The sequence below is a fragment of the Lissotriton vulgaris genome, unplaced genomic scaffold, assembly GCF_964263255.1.
Source record: "Lissotriton vulgaris unplaced genomic scaffold, aLisVul1.2 SCAFFOLD_3828, whole genome shotgun sequence".
Taxonomy (NCBI): domain Eukaryota; kingdom Metazoa; phylum Chordata; class Amphibia; order Caudata; family Salamandridae; genus Lissotriton; species Lissotriton vulgaris.
In genome coordinates, this window is record NW_028247777.1 from 108,549 (window position 1) to 128,885 (window position 20,337).

At 45.5% G+C, this 20,337-nt stretch overlaps 1 protein-coding gene across 1 annotated transcript in view; it reads right to left on the bottom strand.

Annotated features, from left to right (window-relative positions):
* Positions 1–20,337, bottom strand: part of TGS1 (trimethylguanosine synthase 1) — a 167,460-nt gene that overhangs the window by 106,770 nt on the left and 40,353 nt on the right. The window contains exon 4 of the mRNA XM_086949788.1: positions 13,992–15,078. Coding sequence (XP_086805914.1) covers positions 13,992–15,078 — 1,087 coding nt within the window. The remainder of the gene's footprint in view (positions 1–13,991; positions 15,079–20,337) is intronic.

Sequence of the window (20,337 nt, forward strand, 5' to 3'; positions counted from 1 at the left end):
TCAAAGATGTTGTCCGGCGGGGGCGCAGGGGGTGCCGACAACTGGGCCTGGAGTCGAGCGGCCCAACGATGCTTTAGGGTCTTCTTGCACCGGCACTTTGAGCAGGCCATACACCTGGCCTCGTCATGGTCCGGTGATAAACACTTGTTGCACACAGGGTGCACGTCGAGGTGTGAAAACTTGGAGGTGCACACCGGGCACCTTTTGAACGGAGTCCGTTCCATGTTCAGGAACTTGGAGCGTCGAGTAGGCCCGTCCGCGCAGAGAGCACGCGGAGGGGCAGGAAGCGTTCGGAGCTGAGAAGGAAGACAAACCCGAACGAAAACAATACCGACGCCCAGCCTAAAGACCTTTTGGTCTCAAGTAGAAACGTAAACTACTATCGGTCCCGACAGAGGGAACCGAAACACATCCAAACCCAATGGCGGAAAAAAACAATCTGGGGATGGAGGCGATGCCCATGCGCACTGTAGTCCAGGGGAGGAGCCACCTATCTCGTGATACTTCGAAGACTCTTCCAGGACAACAATGTGCAATCATCCGGACCCAACACTAGGCGGCGATCTATGCACAGATATGAATTCAGCAGCCCACATGCCTCGAACACATGGAAGTTGATAACCCATTTGCGTGCAGTATCCGCTCCAGTACTTCCTTTGAGGAAGAAGGAATTCAGTCTGGGAACTTCACTTCAGACTCGAGGATGAGGGCGCCACAATGAGGATAAAACAATCGAACCGGAAAGTTGGTGTTTGTATACAGCCGATTTTCACCGATATACAGAGGGGTACCATGACTTCACTGTGCACCGAGGGTTAGGTACTTGTAAAATATTTTAAAAATGTAAAACCGTATTTGTATAGCGCACTTTGGCTGGTACTGGTTTTTGGCGAACTAACTCCGTCTTGGTCTCCAGTCTGGTGGCCTTCGGAACTGGGTATACCTCCACTGCCAGTAGCCAAGGTGAAAAACTTGGGCGTGCTTTTTGACAGCAAGCTCACATTCCTTAGTCACGCCAATGCCGTGGTTTCGGCCTCTTTTTACACTTTGAGAATGGTGAAGAAACTGCTCCCTTTTCTTCCTCCTACTGCTGGCAAAACCTTAATGTCCTCCTTGGTACTATCCAAGGTGGACTACTGCAATGGCCTTCTGCTCAATGCACAGGAACAAGTGGTGAGCAAGCTACAGCTTGTCCAAAATGCCGCTGCAAGGATCCTCATGGGGATTCCAAAATATGCCTCTATCTCTCCCACAATTCGAGAGCTTCACTGGCTACCTATAAGAAGCAGGATAAAGTTTAAGGCCATGTGTATCACTTACAAGGCGCTGAAAAATAATGGGCCTGACTTTTTTAAAAACGCTTTTAAAATCTACAAACCTAGCCGAACACTGCGGTCATCTACGGCCCAACAGCTCCAAATCCCCCCAACAAAAAAGGTGACATGGGGAGACAGACGTTTTGTAGTGGCTGCATCCAAATTATGGAACCAGGTTCCCTCTCAGATTAAGGAACACACTTCGTTGTTTTCCTTTCGAAAACATCTTAAAACCTGGCTCTTTAACCAGTAACATCTTATAACCCTCGCAATCTGCAATATGCAAATATTAGCGCCGAGACGCCGTAAGGCAGTTGTGCGCTTTAGAAATTTAAAAAAATAAATAAAACACTTGAACATTTGCATAGTGGATTGTTAAACGCAATAAGGCAGACAGCAGAGGAACAACTAGAAGGAGGCACATTTCGGGGGGGGGGGGGGGCTAATCTACTAGCCATAGGCAGAGAGTGGTGATGCAGCGCTAAGAAGGGGTGAAATCACAATTAAGAAAAACTTGGTTAACAAGTGAATGGTCTTTAAAAGACCTGTGAAGTACTCGGTTGTGGCTGTGTGCGCGCTGAGAAAGCTGTCTCAGCCCGGGCTGCCACACAAGAGGGGGAGGGGGAGGGGGGACGGAGTGGGGTCTGAAGCTCTTTGATCCCATGGGCGTTGCACCGCGCGCCTGCCCTACAGAGATACCATTTCTCCTGACTGGATGCAGCAGTGTGAGGGGTGTTCTCAATAAGGTGGAAAAGCATTTATTTGTGAAGTGTGAAAGTCGCTATTGTGTCACTGGAAGGGGAGAGGTTTTAACTTTCCCATCCTTTGCATGGACTTTTTAGGGGGTTGGAAATGCTTTCATTTTTTAAAGCCTTTCATCTCTGGTAATGTCCATTTTCAGGTGTAAGGGCCTTTGCTTCTATGGAATTTCTGAGAATCATGGACAGTGTCTCTGCAAATCTCACCTCTTGTACGTAAACTTCTCAATACAGTGATTAAAATATATTTTTTTTAAGCATTGCTAGTGTTCAAAAGGGTTATTTTTTCGAGCAGATCGTTCCGAATAGAATAGAACTGCTGTGCCTGCTGTGACGGACCGTGTGTACTGAGATACCCTTGTGGCTGCAGGAAGCGCGGGCTCCCATCGACCTCATCACTGCTATTGGAGTAGTGCCTACAGCGTTTACATTGATGGGCAGAGCAGATTCAAACTCCCTTTCACACCAGACGTGTGACAGATATGCATGATATGGCATTTTCCCTCACAAATGGGTGATATTTTTCCCATTTGTGCGAGTAAATAATCAATTGACCAGTGCCTTCTATTTTTCAAGCTTAATTTGGATCATTGTACGCATTTTGTTAAGCTGCGGCGGTGCCTCCGTGTCAGTACGGCAATTTATCATTCTTGAGCTGCCAGGCTTGCTAAAAATTGTTAAAGGACACTGGCATTACTGGATAATGGGTAAGGAGGTACCATAGAGGGAGGCCCAAAGGTGGCATTGCATTTGCGGGACTCACTATAATGATGGTCTTGAGGAGGGTCTTGTCAGTCTGGAACAGAGGCACGACGCGTAAATAGCACCATTCTTATTGTTTGTTAAGACCTAAAACGCCGTGGCAGGACTTCAAGCCCATATCTGAATGTGGGTGAAAAATATATTTATTTCGGAAAGTGAACGTTGTTTTCCATAGAACACAGTAGCCGCCTCAATGTACTAATAATATCAAATTCTGCTATTTGTGTCATGTTGCAGAATTCTTCATGACGGCCTGGAACTATTTAAGTACTCTTTGTGAAAGAGAATCTGGCTAGATAAAAAATGTCTTCCATGCTTATTTTGTGTGATCTTAGGCAAATATTTATTTCATCAAAACTTTATCTTCATAATCGAGAATGGAAGCACTTTCAAATGCATGCGTTCAGAATACCAGCCGTACAAAAACCTGTTGTTTTTTAATTACTAGACTACAATGTTCTATAATATTCTGTCCACATACAGTGTTCACATGACAACTGTCTTGCCTCTTAGTTCACTAATGGCACGCACTCAGTGTGGTACATCATAGAATGTCAAGACTGATGGCGTGGGCAAATCGAGCATGAGGGTTCTGTTTTCTAATTATACATTTTTGACAGACATAATCTGTGAGATTCCAGCTCGGTGGCAGGGCATAAAACAGGCTTCTGTGTCTGTAGGCAAGCCAAAGGGGGTCCATTTTTGATCAGTAAATAAATATTTTCAAAAACATGTGCCCCCTTTATTCCATAGGCGCATGCATTTATGATGAGGCCCGCACTTGCACACATCCTCATAAATCTGTGAGCCTAGGAAATGGTCCAGTCATCATGGCTGTTTGTTTTTCCTCTTATATTCACAATGCTACACAGCATTAGCCAAAAGCTTTTTGCTAATAATGCACAGCATGGGCAAAAAGCACTGGCAAAACCAATAGGTCAGAAAAGCAAGATCCCTCTGATCAGGCAGTAAATAAAAAAATGAATGGCACTGAAGTAATTCTGCTCGTGCAGTTTTCTGATAAATGTACATGATCATCAAGCATGCATGTGTAACTGGTGTGATATGTGATTGCGTCATCACTTTTAGTTCTGGCTTTAGCCATGACCTTTTCATTTGAGTAGTTTCAGTGCAGTTTCCTTTAGTACAGGTGTGGCCAGATGTGACCGTAGGACACATTTGAAGTGAGCCCATGGCATATAATGCAGCTTTCAGTTCCGATCTCCTTCCAACGCTGTTGTAAATTCTGTTTGAAGTGGACTGCTGCTATTGATCTCTGGCTTAAACAACAGGAGGCACAAAGCATGTGTGCAGACATAAAAGGCAACATCTCTCATAACTGTTGAAGTATTGCTAATATGGGTTTTAGAGCATCTTGCCATGCATAATCGTTTATTGTTGTATTTCTTTTCAATTTCTATATGTTTGGATAAAAGGGATAATATCGCTTGTCAAGTTTTCCTTTAGCATTATTATTGCACAGCATTTAATGGTATACTGATTTTAATAAAGCAACAATATATTAATGTTTCTCTGTCAGCCGGAGCCCTTATGTTTGATGTGGGACAGGAGTAGGTGAGACAAGTGGATTTTACAGGACATGTAGATCTCAGTGGAATTTTGTCCCTTGGACATTGTATGTCTCTGTGCAGTACCGCAAGCTGCTCCTAGAGGTCCCTAGTGAGCAAGGCAACAGCACCGCGGACCTCTTTTGGTCACATATGGTACTGCACCCTGCAGAACATGTAGTAAATCCACCCTACCCATAAAACATTGCATGCAAGACAGTAGTAGGAGTACATTCAAATAGCTATGTCCATATATACAATTAGTAGGTTTGAAATGTGACAAATAATGATTACATTAATTTCGGATTAGGTTGTACTCTGTGTGGAGCTGATGTAGGGAAATTTATAGTGTGTCTTAGATAAATGTAACATGTTCTAGTGAGCAAAGTAACCACTGCCAGCCTAGCTTAAGAGCAAGTGTGTGTTTGCCTGAAGCCTTTTAAGAATCAAGCATTAGCATAGCCAATAGGTCTCGCTTTTGGGACCTTATAAGTGTTTAGTCATGCAACAGTTGATGCTGTGGTTCCAACGATATTGTGCTGCATAACAAAATTCTCATAAGGTCCCAAAGACAAGACCTATTGGCTATGCCAATGCTTGTTCAAATTGAAGCAGTTCAAGCGCTCAGTACCTGCCCATTTAAAGCACCGAAGCATTGTGACTGCGCTTCTGAAATGTGTGTACTAACAAAACCTCATAGCATAACATATTGTTGTAATTAATGCAGCACCCCAAATGCAATATATTGTACACAGCTGCAGAGTTCCCAATACAACAGCAGTTTACAAAACACCCAATTACACACCAAGACGCTGCACCAAAACCACAAAAAGGGAATCACACTGGTCCTCAGACCCATCAAACACTGCTCACGCAGATCACATGGCAGATTGACACTTCCACCTATCTGCTTGATACTCACTTCGATTTACAAAAGGGGGTGGTGATGAACAGAGTGTCTGAATTGAGCAGACCACTCTTACCCAGTCCAAAGATCAGGGCTTGATCCATCACCGTTATTTATCTCACTGCCCCATCCCAGCTCAGAACCTGGCTATATGCAAATCAGTCTGTCCCTGGCCCAGTGCATCATGGGAACAGGGCAGGCTAAACTACCAAGCCAATTCTTTACCAGAAAGGAGACAAGCTACCGGGGACCGGTTTCTGGCATTTCAGCCTCTTCGGCCCGGCTTGCTTGAATCCTGATGGAGCAGTGAGAAAGGGACTCATGTCTGAGTATACCCTGCCACACCTATAGTGGCCAAAATCGATTTACAAAAGGGGGTGGTGATGAACAGAGTGTCTGAATTGAGCAGACCACTCTTACCCAGTCCAAAGATCAGGGCTTGATCCATCACAGTTATTTATCTCACTGCCCCATCCCAGCTCAGAACCTGGCTATATGCAAATCAGTCTGTCCCTGGCCCAGTGCATCATGGGAACAGGGCAGACTAAACTACCAAGCCAATTCTTTACCAGAAAGGAGACAAGCTACCGGGGACCGGTTTCTGGCATTTCAGCCTCTTCGGCCCGGCTTGCTTGAATCCTGATGGAGCAGTGAGAAAGGGACTCATGTCTGAGTATACCCTGCCACACCTATAGTGGCCAAAATCGATTTACAAAAGGGGGTGGTGATGAACAGAGTGTCTGAATTGAGCAGACCACTCTTACCCAGTCCAAAGATCAGGGCTTGATCCATCACCGTTATTTATCTCACTGCCCCATCCCAGCTCAGAACCTGGCTATATGCAAATCAGTCTGTCCCTGGCCCAGTGCATCATGGGAACAGGGCAGACAAAACTACCAAGCCAATTCTTTACTAGAAAGGAGACAAGCTACCGGGGACCGGTTTCTGGCATTTCAGCCTCTTCGGCCCGGCTTGCTTGAATCCTGATGGAGCAGTGAGAAAGGGACTCATGTCTGAGTATACCCTGCCACACCTATAGTGGCCAAAATCGATTTACAAAAGGGGGTGGTGATGAAAGAATTGGCTTTTGTAGTTTGGTTTGCCCTGTTCCCATCATGCACTGGGACAGGAACAGACTAATTTGCATACAGCCAGGTTCTGAAACTGGGATGGTGCAGTGAGCTACAAAACGGTGTTGGATCTAGCCCTGATCTCTTGACTGGGTGAGAGCTTTCTGCTTAATTCAGAGACTCTGTCCCTCACCACCCCTTGTTGTAAATATGTTTGTCCACCCTAAGCGTGGAAGGGTATTCTCAGATGTGAGACCCTTGCTCATTGCACCATCAGGATTCAAGCAAACCGGGCCGAAGACGGCTGTAATGCCAGAAACCGGTCCCCGGGAGCTTGTTTCCTTCCCAGTGAAAGAATTGGCTTTTGTAGTTTGGTTTGCCCTGTTCCCATCATGCACTGGGACAGGAACAGACTAATTTGCATACAGCCAGGTTCTGAAACTGGGATGGTGCAGTGAGCTAAAAAACGGTGTTGGATCTAGCCCTGATCTCTTGACTGGGTGAGAGCTTTCTGCTTAATTCAGAGACTCTGTCCCTCACCACCCCTTGTTGTAAATATTTTTGTCCACCCTAAGCGTGGAAGGGTATTCTCAGATGTGAGACCCTTGCTCATTGCACCATCAGGATTCAAGCAAACCGGGCCGAAGACGGCTGTAATGCCAGAAACCGGTCCCCGGGAGCTTGTTTCCTTCCCAGTGAAAGAATTGGCTTTTGTAGTTTGGTTTGCCCTGTTCCCATCATGCACTGGGACAGGAACAGACTAATTTGAATACAGCCAGGTTCTGAAACTGGGATGGTGCAGTGAGCTAAAAAACGGTGTTGGATCTAGCCCTGATCTCTTGACTGGGTGAGAGCTTTCTGCTTAATTCAGAGACTCTGTCCCTCACCACCCCTTGTTGTAAATATTTTTGTCCACCCTAAGCGTGGAAGGGTATTCTCAGATGTGAGACCCTTGCTCATTGCACCATCAGGATTCAAGCAAACCGGGCCGAAGACGGCTGTAATGCCAGAAACCGGTCCCCGGGAGCTTGTTTCCTTCCCAGTGAAAGAATTGGCTTTTGTAGTTTGGTTTGCCCTGTTCCCATCATGCACTGGGACAGGAACAGACTAATTTGCATACAGCCAGGTTCTGAAACTGGGATGGTGCAGTGAGCTAAAAAACGGTGTTGGATCTAGCCCTGATCTCTTGACTGGGTGAGAGCTTTCTGCTTAATTCAGAGACTCTGTCCCTCACCACCCCTTGTTGTAAATATTTTTGTCCACCCTAAGCGTGGAAGGGTATTCTCAGATGTGAGACCCTTGCTCATTGCACCATCAGGATTCAAGCAAACCGGGCCGAAGACGGCTGTAATGCCAGAAACCGGTCCCCGGGAGCTTGTTTCCTTCCCAGTGAAAGAATTGGCTTTTGTAGTTTGGTTTGCCCTGTTCCCATCATGCACTGGGACAGGAACAGACTAATTTGCATACAGCCAGGTTCTGAAACTGGGATGGTGCAGTGAGCTAAAAAACGGTGTTGGATCTAGCCCTGATCTCTTGACTGGGTGAGAGCTTTCTGCTTAATTCAGAGACTCTGTCCCTCACCACCCCTTGTTGTAAATATTTTTGTCCACCCTAAGCGTGGAAGGGTATTCTCAGATGTGAGACCCTTGCTCATTGCACCATCAGGATTCAAGCAAACCGGGCCGAAGACGGCTGTAATGCCAGAAACCGGTCCCCGGGAGCTTGTTTCCTTCCCAGTGAAAGAATTGGCTTTTGTAGTTTGGTTTGCCCTGTTCCCATCATGCACTGGGACAGGAACAGACTAATTTGCATACAGCCAGGTTCTGAAACTGGGATGGTGCAGTGAGCTAAAAAACGGTGTTGGATCTAGCCCTGATCTCTTGACTGGGTGAGAGCTTTCTGCTTAATTCAGAGACTCTGTCCCTCACCACCCCTTGTTGTAAATATTTTTGTCCACCCTAAGCGTGGAAGGGTATTCTCAGATGTGAGACCCTTGCTCATTGCACCATCAGGATTCAAGCAAACCGGGCCGAAGACGGCTGTAATGCCAGAAACCGGTCCCCGGGAGCTTGTTTCCTTCCCAGTGAAAGAATTGGCTTTTGTAGTTTGGTTTGCCCTGTTCCCATCATGCACTGGGACAGGAACAGACTAATTTGCATACAGCCAGGTTCTGAAACTGGGATGGTGCAGTGAGCTAAAAAACGGTGTTGGATCTAGCCCTGATCTCTTGACTGGGTGAGAGCTTTCTGCTTAATTCAGAGACTCTGTCCCTCACCACCCCTTGTTGTAAATATTTTTGTCCACCCTAAGCGTGGAAGGGTATTCTCAGATGTGAGACCCTTGCTCATTGCACCATCAGGATTCAAGCAAACCGGGCCGAAGACGGCTGTAATGCCAGAAACCGGTCCCCGGGAGCTTGTTTCCTTCCCAGTGAAAGAATTGGCTTTTGTAGTTTGGTTTGCCCTGTTCCCATCATGCACTGGGACAGGAACAGACTAATTTGCATACAGCCAGGTTCTGAAACTGGGATGGTGCAGTGAGCTAAAAAACGGTGTTGGATCTAGCCCTGATCTCTTGACTGGGTGAGAGCTTTCTGCTTAATTCAGAGACTCTGTCCCTCACCACCCCTTGTTGTGATACTCACTTCAGCATCTCATCGGGGTTTGAAGTGTTAATGCAACTGCAATACAATATCGTATACAACATTGTTTGCTACTTGGAGCCCAATGAAAGAAAGAACAGCGTAAAGAGGTAAGAGGCAGCAAAGGGGCGAAAAGTGAGACCTGATACTTTTTTGGCCTTTTATTTCCCCCTTTTTCAGTTCACTACCCTCCTGTTTAACTCCACGGCACCAGTACAGACATGAATGTGGTCGGATTGAGGAACGAAGGGGCATGCACACGGTTCTCTCATGGGGCTCAGAATGTTTCATAGTCCATTTGGGCATCATATACTTTTCGGTAACACGGTTTGAAACCCATGGCACAATATATCCCTGTTAACAATGATTGCTCAATGCCTTCCACAGGTCTGTGCGTTAAGCTGCAGCATCACTCATTAAAGTGCTTTTACATATTCTGTGTGAATACCTGATCTAAACAGAGGATTTTGCACTAAACGGGATTCCCCTGCTCTGGGAAGAAACAAAGATGGTGGCAGGCTGTCCATCAAATTAGAAGAAACGTACAGTCTCACTTTTTATAGAAGCAAATGATGGCAAGCATTTCAAATATATGATGTCAGTGTAAGTTGTCAGCCTCCCTTTATTTGGGTGGTGTCAAATCTGAAAAGAAAATCACTTGTGGGGCAGAAAATGCCCATATACATTCTCTTGGTCTGAACACCATTTTAGTAGGGATATTGTAAAAATGCAGAACAACCTCAGTTGTTTTTTTTTATATAGGTTTGCTCCACCTAAAGAGGGGATATGGGCAAATTCATATTTAAGATTCTAGTGAGAGACAAGGTAGAGTAAATGTATTTTATTTATTTAAAAAGAAAGCATGGGCTGTAGTGTGATAAAAAGTGTGCTACATAAGTGTATGTGGACTTCGGGCATTTCTGTCAAAGGGGGATCTTTGAGCAGAAGCGATCCAGCCCGGTTTGATTTGTAGTAGATGCTGAACCTCAGGCTTGGAGCGGTCACTCTCTCATCATGTTGGGGTTCTAATCTGAACTCTGGGGGCTCAGGGACGGAGCGTGGTGAGACTTGCAGTGTTTGACTGTGTTTACGCTGTGCAAATCCGAGGGGGACGTCAAACTAGACCCCATAAACCTTGCTGGCTGGCCGGGAGAGAGGTAGCGCCATGGGTGCTGTGGAGGCAGGGACGGAGTAAGGGAGGGTGGAGGTTGGCCCAATATGGAAAGGAAAAAATTAAAACACACCATGAAGCTGACAGCACGTCTGCTAAAAAAACAAGCATTGTTAGCACTGTGCTGTCCAAAGTATGAAGCACGGTTTTGGAGTTTATCACGCTTCATGTTTTAGACAGCACAGCTCTATCAATGCTTGCTTATTTTAGCGCAGTTTGCTAAAATAAACATGCATTGTTAACACCCTGGTGTCCAAAACATGAAGCGGGTGTCCAGGAACAAAACATGAAGCACGGTGTTGGAGTATACCGCTCTTCATGTTTTAGACAGCACAGCGCTATCAATGCTTGCTTATTTTAGTGCGGTTTGCTAAAATAAACATGCATTGTTTGTATCCTGCTGTCCAAAACATGAAGCGCAGTAGCGGGGAATGTAGGAGTGAGACAGAGTACTGCTGCAAGGGCGGTGTGCACTCTGAGGGAGGTGTGGTGCTTCGACAAACTGCTACAAAATAAAGAAGCATTGTTAACATGAAGCGAGATGTTCAAGAAGCGGATGCGTGCTGATTTTTTGCATTTTTTATGAAAAACTTCCCAGTTTTATTGATGTGGCCGAGTGGTCCATTCACGCTTAGAATCATATTAAAAATGGCGTGGGCTGTCGTAAAGTAAACATGACATAAAAAAACACCAGTCTTACGGATTGGAAAATAACTGACGGTATGATCTGTGGGACCCAGACAACAAGCAGGAATTTTCCTTAGGAATGTCAATGTGCAGGTGCTTCTTGGCAGCACAAATACACCGTGCCAATAGTAAGGTCGGTCAATCTGTATTCTGCAGCTCCTCACTGTGGCATGGGTTGGAAGTTAAATAAATGACGCGCTCTGTGGTGAGGGAGGGGGAGGGAGTTGAAGCGCGGCCGGGTCGAAAGTTAAATAAAAGACACGCTCTGTGGTGAGGGAGGGGGAGGGAGTTGAAGCGCGGCAGGGCTGACGTACGTACGGGTCAGTGGCAGAGAAACATTATTTATCACGAAGATTAATAAAACAAGGGAGAGAGGTGGAGTGCTGAAAGCAAAAGAAAACCAAACCGCAAAAGTTATCTGACTGAGGCAGAGGGGAAAGCACAGGAAATAAAAACAAGCATTTGTCACGGGAAGCTTGTAATAAGAGAAGCTGACAAGGAGCGACTGGGAGAAGGCAAGGGGTAGGGATTCACGCGCGCGCTGTATGGCTTAATGAGCCATTACAGAAAGCCTGATGGCAGCTGTGCACGTCGTTCGCGCTTGTGCGCGTAACAGCAAGCTGGTGGCCGGCAAAAGCCTGTGGGTAGCACTTTTAAAACGCAGTTACTAAATGTCTCGCCAGAGCAACGCATACGCTGGCTCAACCGAGACCTAAAAAAGAGCATTGAGGCTGTAATTAAAACCTAGGGAGTAACAATACATGTAACAGGGGGTGTCTTCATGGGAGGTTACAAGAAGAGGCAAGGCGGTACTAAGGAGGGACTAATAAGCCTATTGACCGATGAAAAGCCAACATTTACAAAGGACAGGGGCCAATTAAAAACATGGGTGGAAAGTGGGCAGAGCTTTATGCACATATCCTAAATACAGCATGTCTCGAAGAGACAACGCAAGCGCTACCCTAGGCAAAACCTAAAAATGAAACGCTACAGAAAACTTGATAATAACTACTCTTTACCACAACATTTCAATCACTGTGAAGGATCCCAAACACAGACAAATGAATATTGCATCAGTGAACACGAACCAAAAATAAAAACAGGGAAAAAACACAGACTTGAAAAAAAAGGCCTGGCTGGATTTGTAAACTATGTAATCTGTGCCAAGCAGTAAACAAGATTTCTTAATGCTCTGCCTATAAATGAGGAAACTGGAAACCTTTACTATAAGAAAGTAGTCTGCACGATCACAGACTACAAAAAGATTGAGGCTTTTACATTCTCTAGGTACAAATCACAAATAAAAAGAGCAAGAAATGTATGCCTTCATCAGAAACCCAAACATGAACCCTATAGAGGCTGCAACACCTATTTGTCCGTAAAGCCTTAGCATCTCGTGTAAATCCACAAGTCATGCCAATTCTATAGTGTGGTTTATATAACATAGCAAACACAGTCATTTTTTTAATCGAGAAATTGTAGTTCAAAATGACAGGAGTGTTGGATCTCTCGAATACTTGCTGTTAAGGATGTATTATTATTAATGCTTTGTGTTCAACCTGATACCTCCTTAATATGACCCTCAGAAAGCAACCTAGCCTCCACTGATGCACCAGGAAAGTTGATCTCACACCTGGGCCCGTATTACTGGTAGGGCGCATTGTCCTCTAATTGCCCACAGAGCACCTTTAAACAGCTGCGCCAGGCGCAAACAGGAACAGTGCACTCTATTATTATGAATGTCCTGACCTCAGGATCACAACGAATTTTCAGTCCCCTGCGTGCAGCACATTCTGCGAACTACAGAATAGCTGTTTGAAAGCCACGCTGTTTTTCTTTGTGCATGAGGCAATCCACCAGCATTTTAAAGTGGAGTTAGAGATCCCCCTGTAGGTGCGTGCAGGGAGTGACTGCACCAGCCTGCAGGGGATGTCTGGGGGGGGGGGGGGGGGTCCATGGGCCCCCCATTGCTCCATATAGAGGGCTGCACTAAAGCGGTGCACTGACAGTGCAAGGGAGTGCACATACAGAGCACCACCTTTTTGTGGCACACCATTAGTGCACCTCCAAAGGACATGTCTGCCTCTGTGCCCACATTCGTAGTACAGTGCAGGCGCACAACAAAGTGATTCCCTCATTTGCATTGGATTATGACCCCATTCAAATAAGGCAACATGCTCTGAAGATAGCACTGGTACTACATTTACACCAATGTCTCAGTATTATAGAAGAGTCTGCACAAGTGGCTCCTTTTATATTACAATATCGTCGCAGAGGTGCAAAAAGCCGGCAAACATGGGCTTTGCGCCCCTGGGATACTATCTGTAATACAGCCCCAGGTATGGAGCCATTTTTTACTTTTTACACAGGAAAAAGTGGTTTACTGAGTGCACTGAAAGATTACCTTTGTGACATCGGAGTCCATTTCTCGGGAGGGTGTTTCAGTTAACTGGAGTAAAAATGTATGTTAATCTTTCTAAAAACTAATTTGCTCTCAATTCCACTGCATAAAAAATCATTAGCAATGTCAGATCTTGATTTATATCCAACCCTGGGTTAACACTGCTAGTATTAGCCTACACCAAATGTCTTAAAATCATTTCTGTAATAAGAGATACTTATGTTCAGTGACAATAAACTGGAGCTACTAATATTAACAGTGTTGTAATAGTGAAAACATCAGACAAGGGTACACTAGTAGCTACCTGTTGTAAGATTTCCAAAAGACATCACTTCAGTGCATTAGGTACGGTTGCCAGCAGTAAGGTGAAAAAAAGGCTTTGTCAAAGTGGAATCCTTCTACATTGATAACAGATAACACCCACAGCTGCAATGACCATGGCACAAAGGTACTGTCTCCCTAGCAACGCATGCTTTAGTACTGAAATATTAGCTTAAAAATATGTCGGAAAATCAAAGTTTATCTCCAACAACACATTTTCATCTCAAATATATAATCTCAATGTTAGTACACATACATTAATTCAACCAAGCCCGGGCTTCTAATTTAGTAGACTGGCTGCACACAGAAGAGCTGTTTACAGCTAGCTGGAATTCTACTAGTAGCTCCCAGGCTACTCATTGGGAGATCAACCCCAGCTTTGCACGTACCTGGCTGATCTGCACCATTACGTCCAGGAGATGTACCCGTTTTCCCAGCTACACCATCACTTGGTTCACTTTGGTCAGAAACGTCAGGACACTGCATTGCACAATCATTTGGACTCTGTAGTTGACTGTCATCATAAATACAGTTCGTAGACAGTTTGCTGCGTTCTGCTTCTCCTGCATCCAAATTTACTGTCCGGAGCCTGGAAACAACTGAATCAAAGTGCTCATCCTGATACTTGCAAGAAGCATGCAAGGAGCCCAACACATCAGAAATGTTGTGTGCATCAGCAAGTGCGGCTTCTGGCGGGTCAGATGTTAAGTACGAGGTATCACTCTTAATGGGGTTACTGCTGGAGGCAATGCAGGTGTCAATGGTCTTAAACTCAGTGTGATCACTGGAGGAAGTCAATAAAGTCTCACAAAATTGGTCACTGGGAATGTCAACTGAAGACTTATATTCTTGGCATTCACTTGGGAAGTGACTGGAGTTTTCAAATGCAGATTTAAAGTCAGCGTGGACATCACAGGTGTTGTCAAATGGAGGCTTGCAATCGGTGTTGCCACCAGGGATGTCAACAGAAGTCTCGCCATCTGTGTGGATACTCGAAGTATCTACAGTCCAGCCCTGGGCAGTCCAGTACCGGTACTGTTCCATGTAGTGCCAGTATGTCTCACTGTAATGCTGCTCCCACTCTTCTTTTGTGTCAGGAGAATTCCAGGGCTGGGAGGCATGTTCAGGAGTCGTCAATGGTGCCAGCTGAGGATGCTTCTCCTGCCAGCTCTTCCATAACAGCCCTTCACCATATTGGCTCCAATACCGTTCCCACTTCTCCTTAAGTTCACAATCAAGGGTAAAAATATTTTCTTCTGGAAGCGCATCAGCTTCTCCAAACTCGTTCAGATACCTGCACTCTTCCTCACACACAGTTTCCTCAATCGGTATGACTGTATCCTCTGAAAGTACATCAGGAACATCTCTGCAAGCCTCTGCTTGACCTTCTCGTATGTGGTCATTCAAGTAAATCTTGTGCACTTTTTTTCTTTTCTTCTTCTTCACCTTTGGTCTTTTCCAAGAACATACGGGAGGCTGAAAATTAAAAGATACAAACGTTTATTGGAAATTTAGTTTCTTCATCTTAATGTCGTAAAGCATGGCAAGTGCATTCAATTCTTGAGTTTTTAAATCCTTTATTTATATAATATTTCATGTTGCCAGGTGGCCACCAACTACTCAAACCTTATTTGCAGCATTTACATCCCAGTGTCTACATATCCACAAAGCCATTCTGTACACCTATGATTGGCTGACATACTGATATTAAGTATTCATTTCTGCAGTCTCTTTTATGGGCAGCAATCTGCTTCTTAGACTCAGACCCGATACTTAAAAGACATTCAGAAATCTGCATACACAGGTTTACTACCTTGCTTGGGTGTAGATTTAGTCATTTTAGAAATGAAAAAGGATTCCAAAAGTGCTTCTAGAAACCAAAAAGAGTTGCAGGTTTCCAGTATTATTCATGGGCATGTTTTATGAATTCCAAGTGAGGTAGTGTGGCTCACTGGTTAGAGGCGGCAGACCCGAGAGCAGAGGACGGCCCGGGACCAGGGTTCGATTCCCGGCGCGGCAGGTTTCTGGACCAGGGTCAGCGGACTCGATAATTCTCTCGCCCCGGTGCCCACTCTGATCAGCGATCACACTCGGCAACTCTGGGCATTAGCTTGCCTCATCTTCACTAACGGCCCCACCAGACCGCCGGGGATGCCTGGTCTCACCCTGGAGATACCCATTAAGGGACCATCTCTCAGGGAAGCCAGGAAGGGTTTCGCAGCGGTCGAAGCGCGGAGATACTCCCCCGGGAGTGATTCTAGCGCTATATAAACACGCAAATTAAATCAAATTAAATTAAATTAAGTTGTATGAATATAAATGGGGTTCTCCATATGCAACTGTACGCATGGTACAATTAGAGAAAGCTGACGCACAAGTTCAACTTCATGACTTCATGTTTTTTCTCCACAGAGAAAACACTTTTGACCACTGAGAAATTATATCCTCCACACTCACAACAGTTTTTAGAGTTATCTTTGCCCATTCCTACAGTGGAAATTAATGTATTTATGCCTTTGAGAAGAACAAATTGCCAATCAGTTCAAGGCTGGAAATGTGTTTTAGGCTACTTAGCAAATACAAATCCAAAAGCTGGTGATGTTCCTCAAATTTCCAAAACATCCATGTGTTCGGAATGTCCTTTATAGTGGGGTAATATTGCAACTAAATATTACCCCAATGGTGGGGGATAATATTAAACCTAATTTGATGATTTCATTCACTATATGCTTAGTTTAGGGACTATCCCATGAAACATACAACTACATTAAGATACAGAAAGTAGCAAAAATACAATACAATAAAAATGAATCTATTAAATACTTAAACCTTACAACCTAGATGGTTATCACAAACTTAGTTTTTGGCTGTATCTTAAAGGCCAGGCAAAGTATAACAAGCATTAGAAATGCAATCGGGCTCGGATTTATTTGAGTTTGAGCTAATGGCATTGTAAATGCCAATGTATTGTTGCTATGTGTTATGGAGTGTGTTCATGTGATGTGTACTGCCAGTGATCTCCTTGTGAGTGTGAGAATATTGCACCGTTACTGCCTGTGATGTCCTTCTTGTGAGTGTCAGAAGCTTGCACCTCTGCTGCCTGTGGTCTCCTTGTGAGTGTAAGAATCTTGCACTGCTGCTGCCTGTGATGTCGTTCTTGTGAGTAGGAGAAGATTGCACCTCAGCTGCCTGTGGTCTCCTTGTGAGTGTAAGAAGCTTGCACAGCTGCTGCCTGTGATGTCCTACTCACTACTCTACTCACTACTCTACTCACTACTCTACTCACTACTCTGCACTACTCTACTCACTACTCTACTCACTACTCTGCACTCACTACTCTACTCACTACTCTACTCACTACTCTACTCACTACTTTGCACTCACTACTCTACTCACTACTCTACTCACTACTCTACTCACTACTCTACTCACTACTCTGCACTCACTACTCTACTCACTACTCTACTCACTACTCTACTCACTACTTTGCACTCACTACTCTACTCACTACTCTACTCACTACTCTACTCACTACTCTACTCACTACTCTGCACTCACTACTCTACTCACTACTCTACTCACTACTCTACACACTACTTTGCACTCACTACTCTACTCTCTACTCACTACTCTACTCACTACTCTACTCACTACTCTACTCACTACTCTGCACTACTCTACTCACTACTCTGCACTACTCTACTCACTACTCTACTCACTACTCACTACACTGCACTCACTACTCTACTCTCTACTCACTACTCTACTCACTACTCTACTCACTACTCTACTCACTACTCTGCACTACTCTACTCACTACTCTGCACTACTCTACTCACAACTCTACTCACAACTCACTACTCTACTCACAACTCTACTCACAACTCACTACTCTACTCACTACTCTACTCTACTCACTACTCTACTCACTACTCACTACTCTCTACTCTACTCACTACTCACTACTCTACTCGCTACTCTACTCGCTACTCACTACTCTACTCACTACTCTACTCACTACTCTACTCACTACTCTACTCACTACTCTACTCACTACTCTACTCACTACTCACTACTCTGCTCACTACTCTGCACTCACTACTCTGCACTCACTACTCTGCACTCACTACTCTGCACTCACTACTCTGCACTCACTACTCTGCACTCACTACTCTGCACTCACTACTCTACTCACTACTCACTACTCTACTCACTACTCACTACTCTACTCTCTACTCACTACGCTACTCACTACTCTACTCGCTACTCACTACGCTACTCACTACTCTACTCACTACTCTACTCACTACTCTACTCACTACTCTACTCACTACTCTACTCACTACTCTACTCACTACTCTACTCACTACTCACTACGCTACTCACTACGCTACTCACTACGCTACTCACTACTCGGCACTACTCTACTCACTACTCTGCACTCACTACTCTGCACTCACTACTCTGCACTCACTACTCTGCACTCACTACTCTGCACTCACTACTCTGCACTCACTACTCTGCACTCACTACTCTGCACTCACTACTCTGCACTCACTACTCTGCACTCACTACTCTGCACTCTACTCACTACTCTACTCACTACTCTACTCACTACTTTACTCACTACTCTACTCACTACTCTACTCACTACTCTACTCACTACTCTACTCACTACTCTGCACTCACTACTCTGCACTCACTACTCTACTCACTACTCTACTCACTACTCTACTCACTACTCTACTCACTACTCTACTCACTACTCTACTTACTATTCTACTTACTACTCCACTCACTACTACTCTACTCACTACTCTACTCACTACTCTACTCACTACTCACTACTCACTACTCACTACTCTGCACTCACTACTCTGCACTCACTACTCTGCACTCACTACTCTGCACTCACTACTCTGCACTCACTACTCTGCACTCACTACTCTGCACTCTACTCACTACTCAACTCACTACTCTACTCACTACTCACTACTCTGCACTCACTACTCTGCACTCACTACTCTACTCACTACTCACTACTCTACTCACTACTCTACTCACTACTCTACTCACTACTCTACTCACTACTCTACTCTCTACTCTACTCTCTACTCTACTCTCTACTCTACTCTCTACTCTACTCTCTACTCTACTCTCTACTGGTGGCTGTAGTAGTGGTAGTACTGGTGGTGGTAGTACTGGTAGTATTGATGGTGGTAGTACTGGTATTACTGGTGGTAGTGGTAGTACTGGTGGTGGTGGTAGTGGTAGTACTGGTGGCGGTGGTAGTTGTAGTACTGGTGGTGGTGGAAATGGTAGTACTGATGGTGGTAGTACTGGAAGTACTGGTGGTGGTACTGGTAGTGGTAGTACTGGTGGTGGTGTTACTGGTAGTGCTGGTGGTGGTGGTGGTACTGGTAGTAGTGGTAGTACTGGAGGTGGTAGTACTGGTAGTGGTAGTACTGTTGGTGGTAGTACTGGTAGTGGTGGTACTGGTGGTGGTGGTACTGGTGGTGGTGGTACTGGTGGTGGTGGTGGTACTGGTGGTGGTGGTACTGGTACTGGTGGTGGTGGTGGTGGTACTGGTAGTTGTAGTGCTAGTGGTGGTGGTACTGCTGCCCGTAGTACTGGTAGTGGTAGTACTGGTGGTGATACTGGTGGTGGTAGTACTGGTGTTGATAGTGGTACCGGTATTGGTAATACTGGTAGTGGTAGTACTGGTGGTCGTGGTACTGTTAGTACTGGTGGTGGTGGTAGTTGTAGTAGTGGTGGCTGTAGTACTGGTAGTACTGGGGGTGTTGGTGGTACTGGTAGTGGTAGTACTGGTGGTGGTACCGGTAGTGGTAGTGCTAGTGGTGGTGGTGGTACTGCTGCCCGTAGTACTGGTAGTGGTAGTACTGGTGCTGGTGGTGGTACTGGTAGTGGTAGTACTGGTGGTGGTACCGGTAGTGGTAGTGCTAGTGGTGGTGGTGGTACTACTGCCCGTAGTACTGGTAGTGGTAATACTGGTGGTGGTGGTACTGGTGATGGTGGTACTGGTGGTGGTAGTACTGGTGGTGGTAGTGGTACTGGTATTGGTAGTACTGGTAGTGGTAGTACTGGTGGTCGTGGTACTGTTAGTACTGGTGGTGGTGGTAGTTGTAGTACTGGTGGCTGTAGTACTGGTAGTACTGGGGGTGGTGGTAGTACTGGTGGTGGTGGTACTGGTGGTGGTGGTAGTGGTAATAGTAATGGTAGTACTGGTAGTGGTAGTACTGGTGGTGGTAGTATTGATGGTGGTAGTACTGGTATTACTGGTGGTAGTGGTAGTACTGGTGGTGGTGGTAGTGGTAGTACTGGTGGTGGTGGAAATGGTAGTACTGATGGTGGTAGTACTGGTGGTGGTGGTGCTACTGGTAGTGGTAGTACTGGTGGTGGTGTTACTGGTAGTACTGGTGGTGGTGGTGGTACTGGTAGTAGTGGTAGTACTGGAGGTGGTGTTACTGGTAGTGGTAGTACTGTTGGTGGTAGTACTGGTAGTGGTGGTACTGGTGGTGGTGGTACTGGTGGTGGTGGTACTGGTGGTGGTGGTACTGGTAGTGGTAGTACTGGTGGTGGTACCGGTAGTGGTAGTGCTAGTGGTGGTGGTACTGCTGCCCGTAGTACTGGTAGTGGTAGTACTGGTGGTGGTGATACTGGTGGTGGTAGTACTGGTGGTGGTAGTGGTACTGGTATTGGTAGTACTGGTAGTGG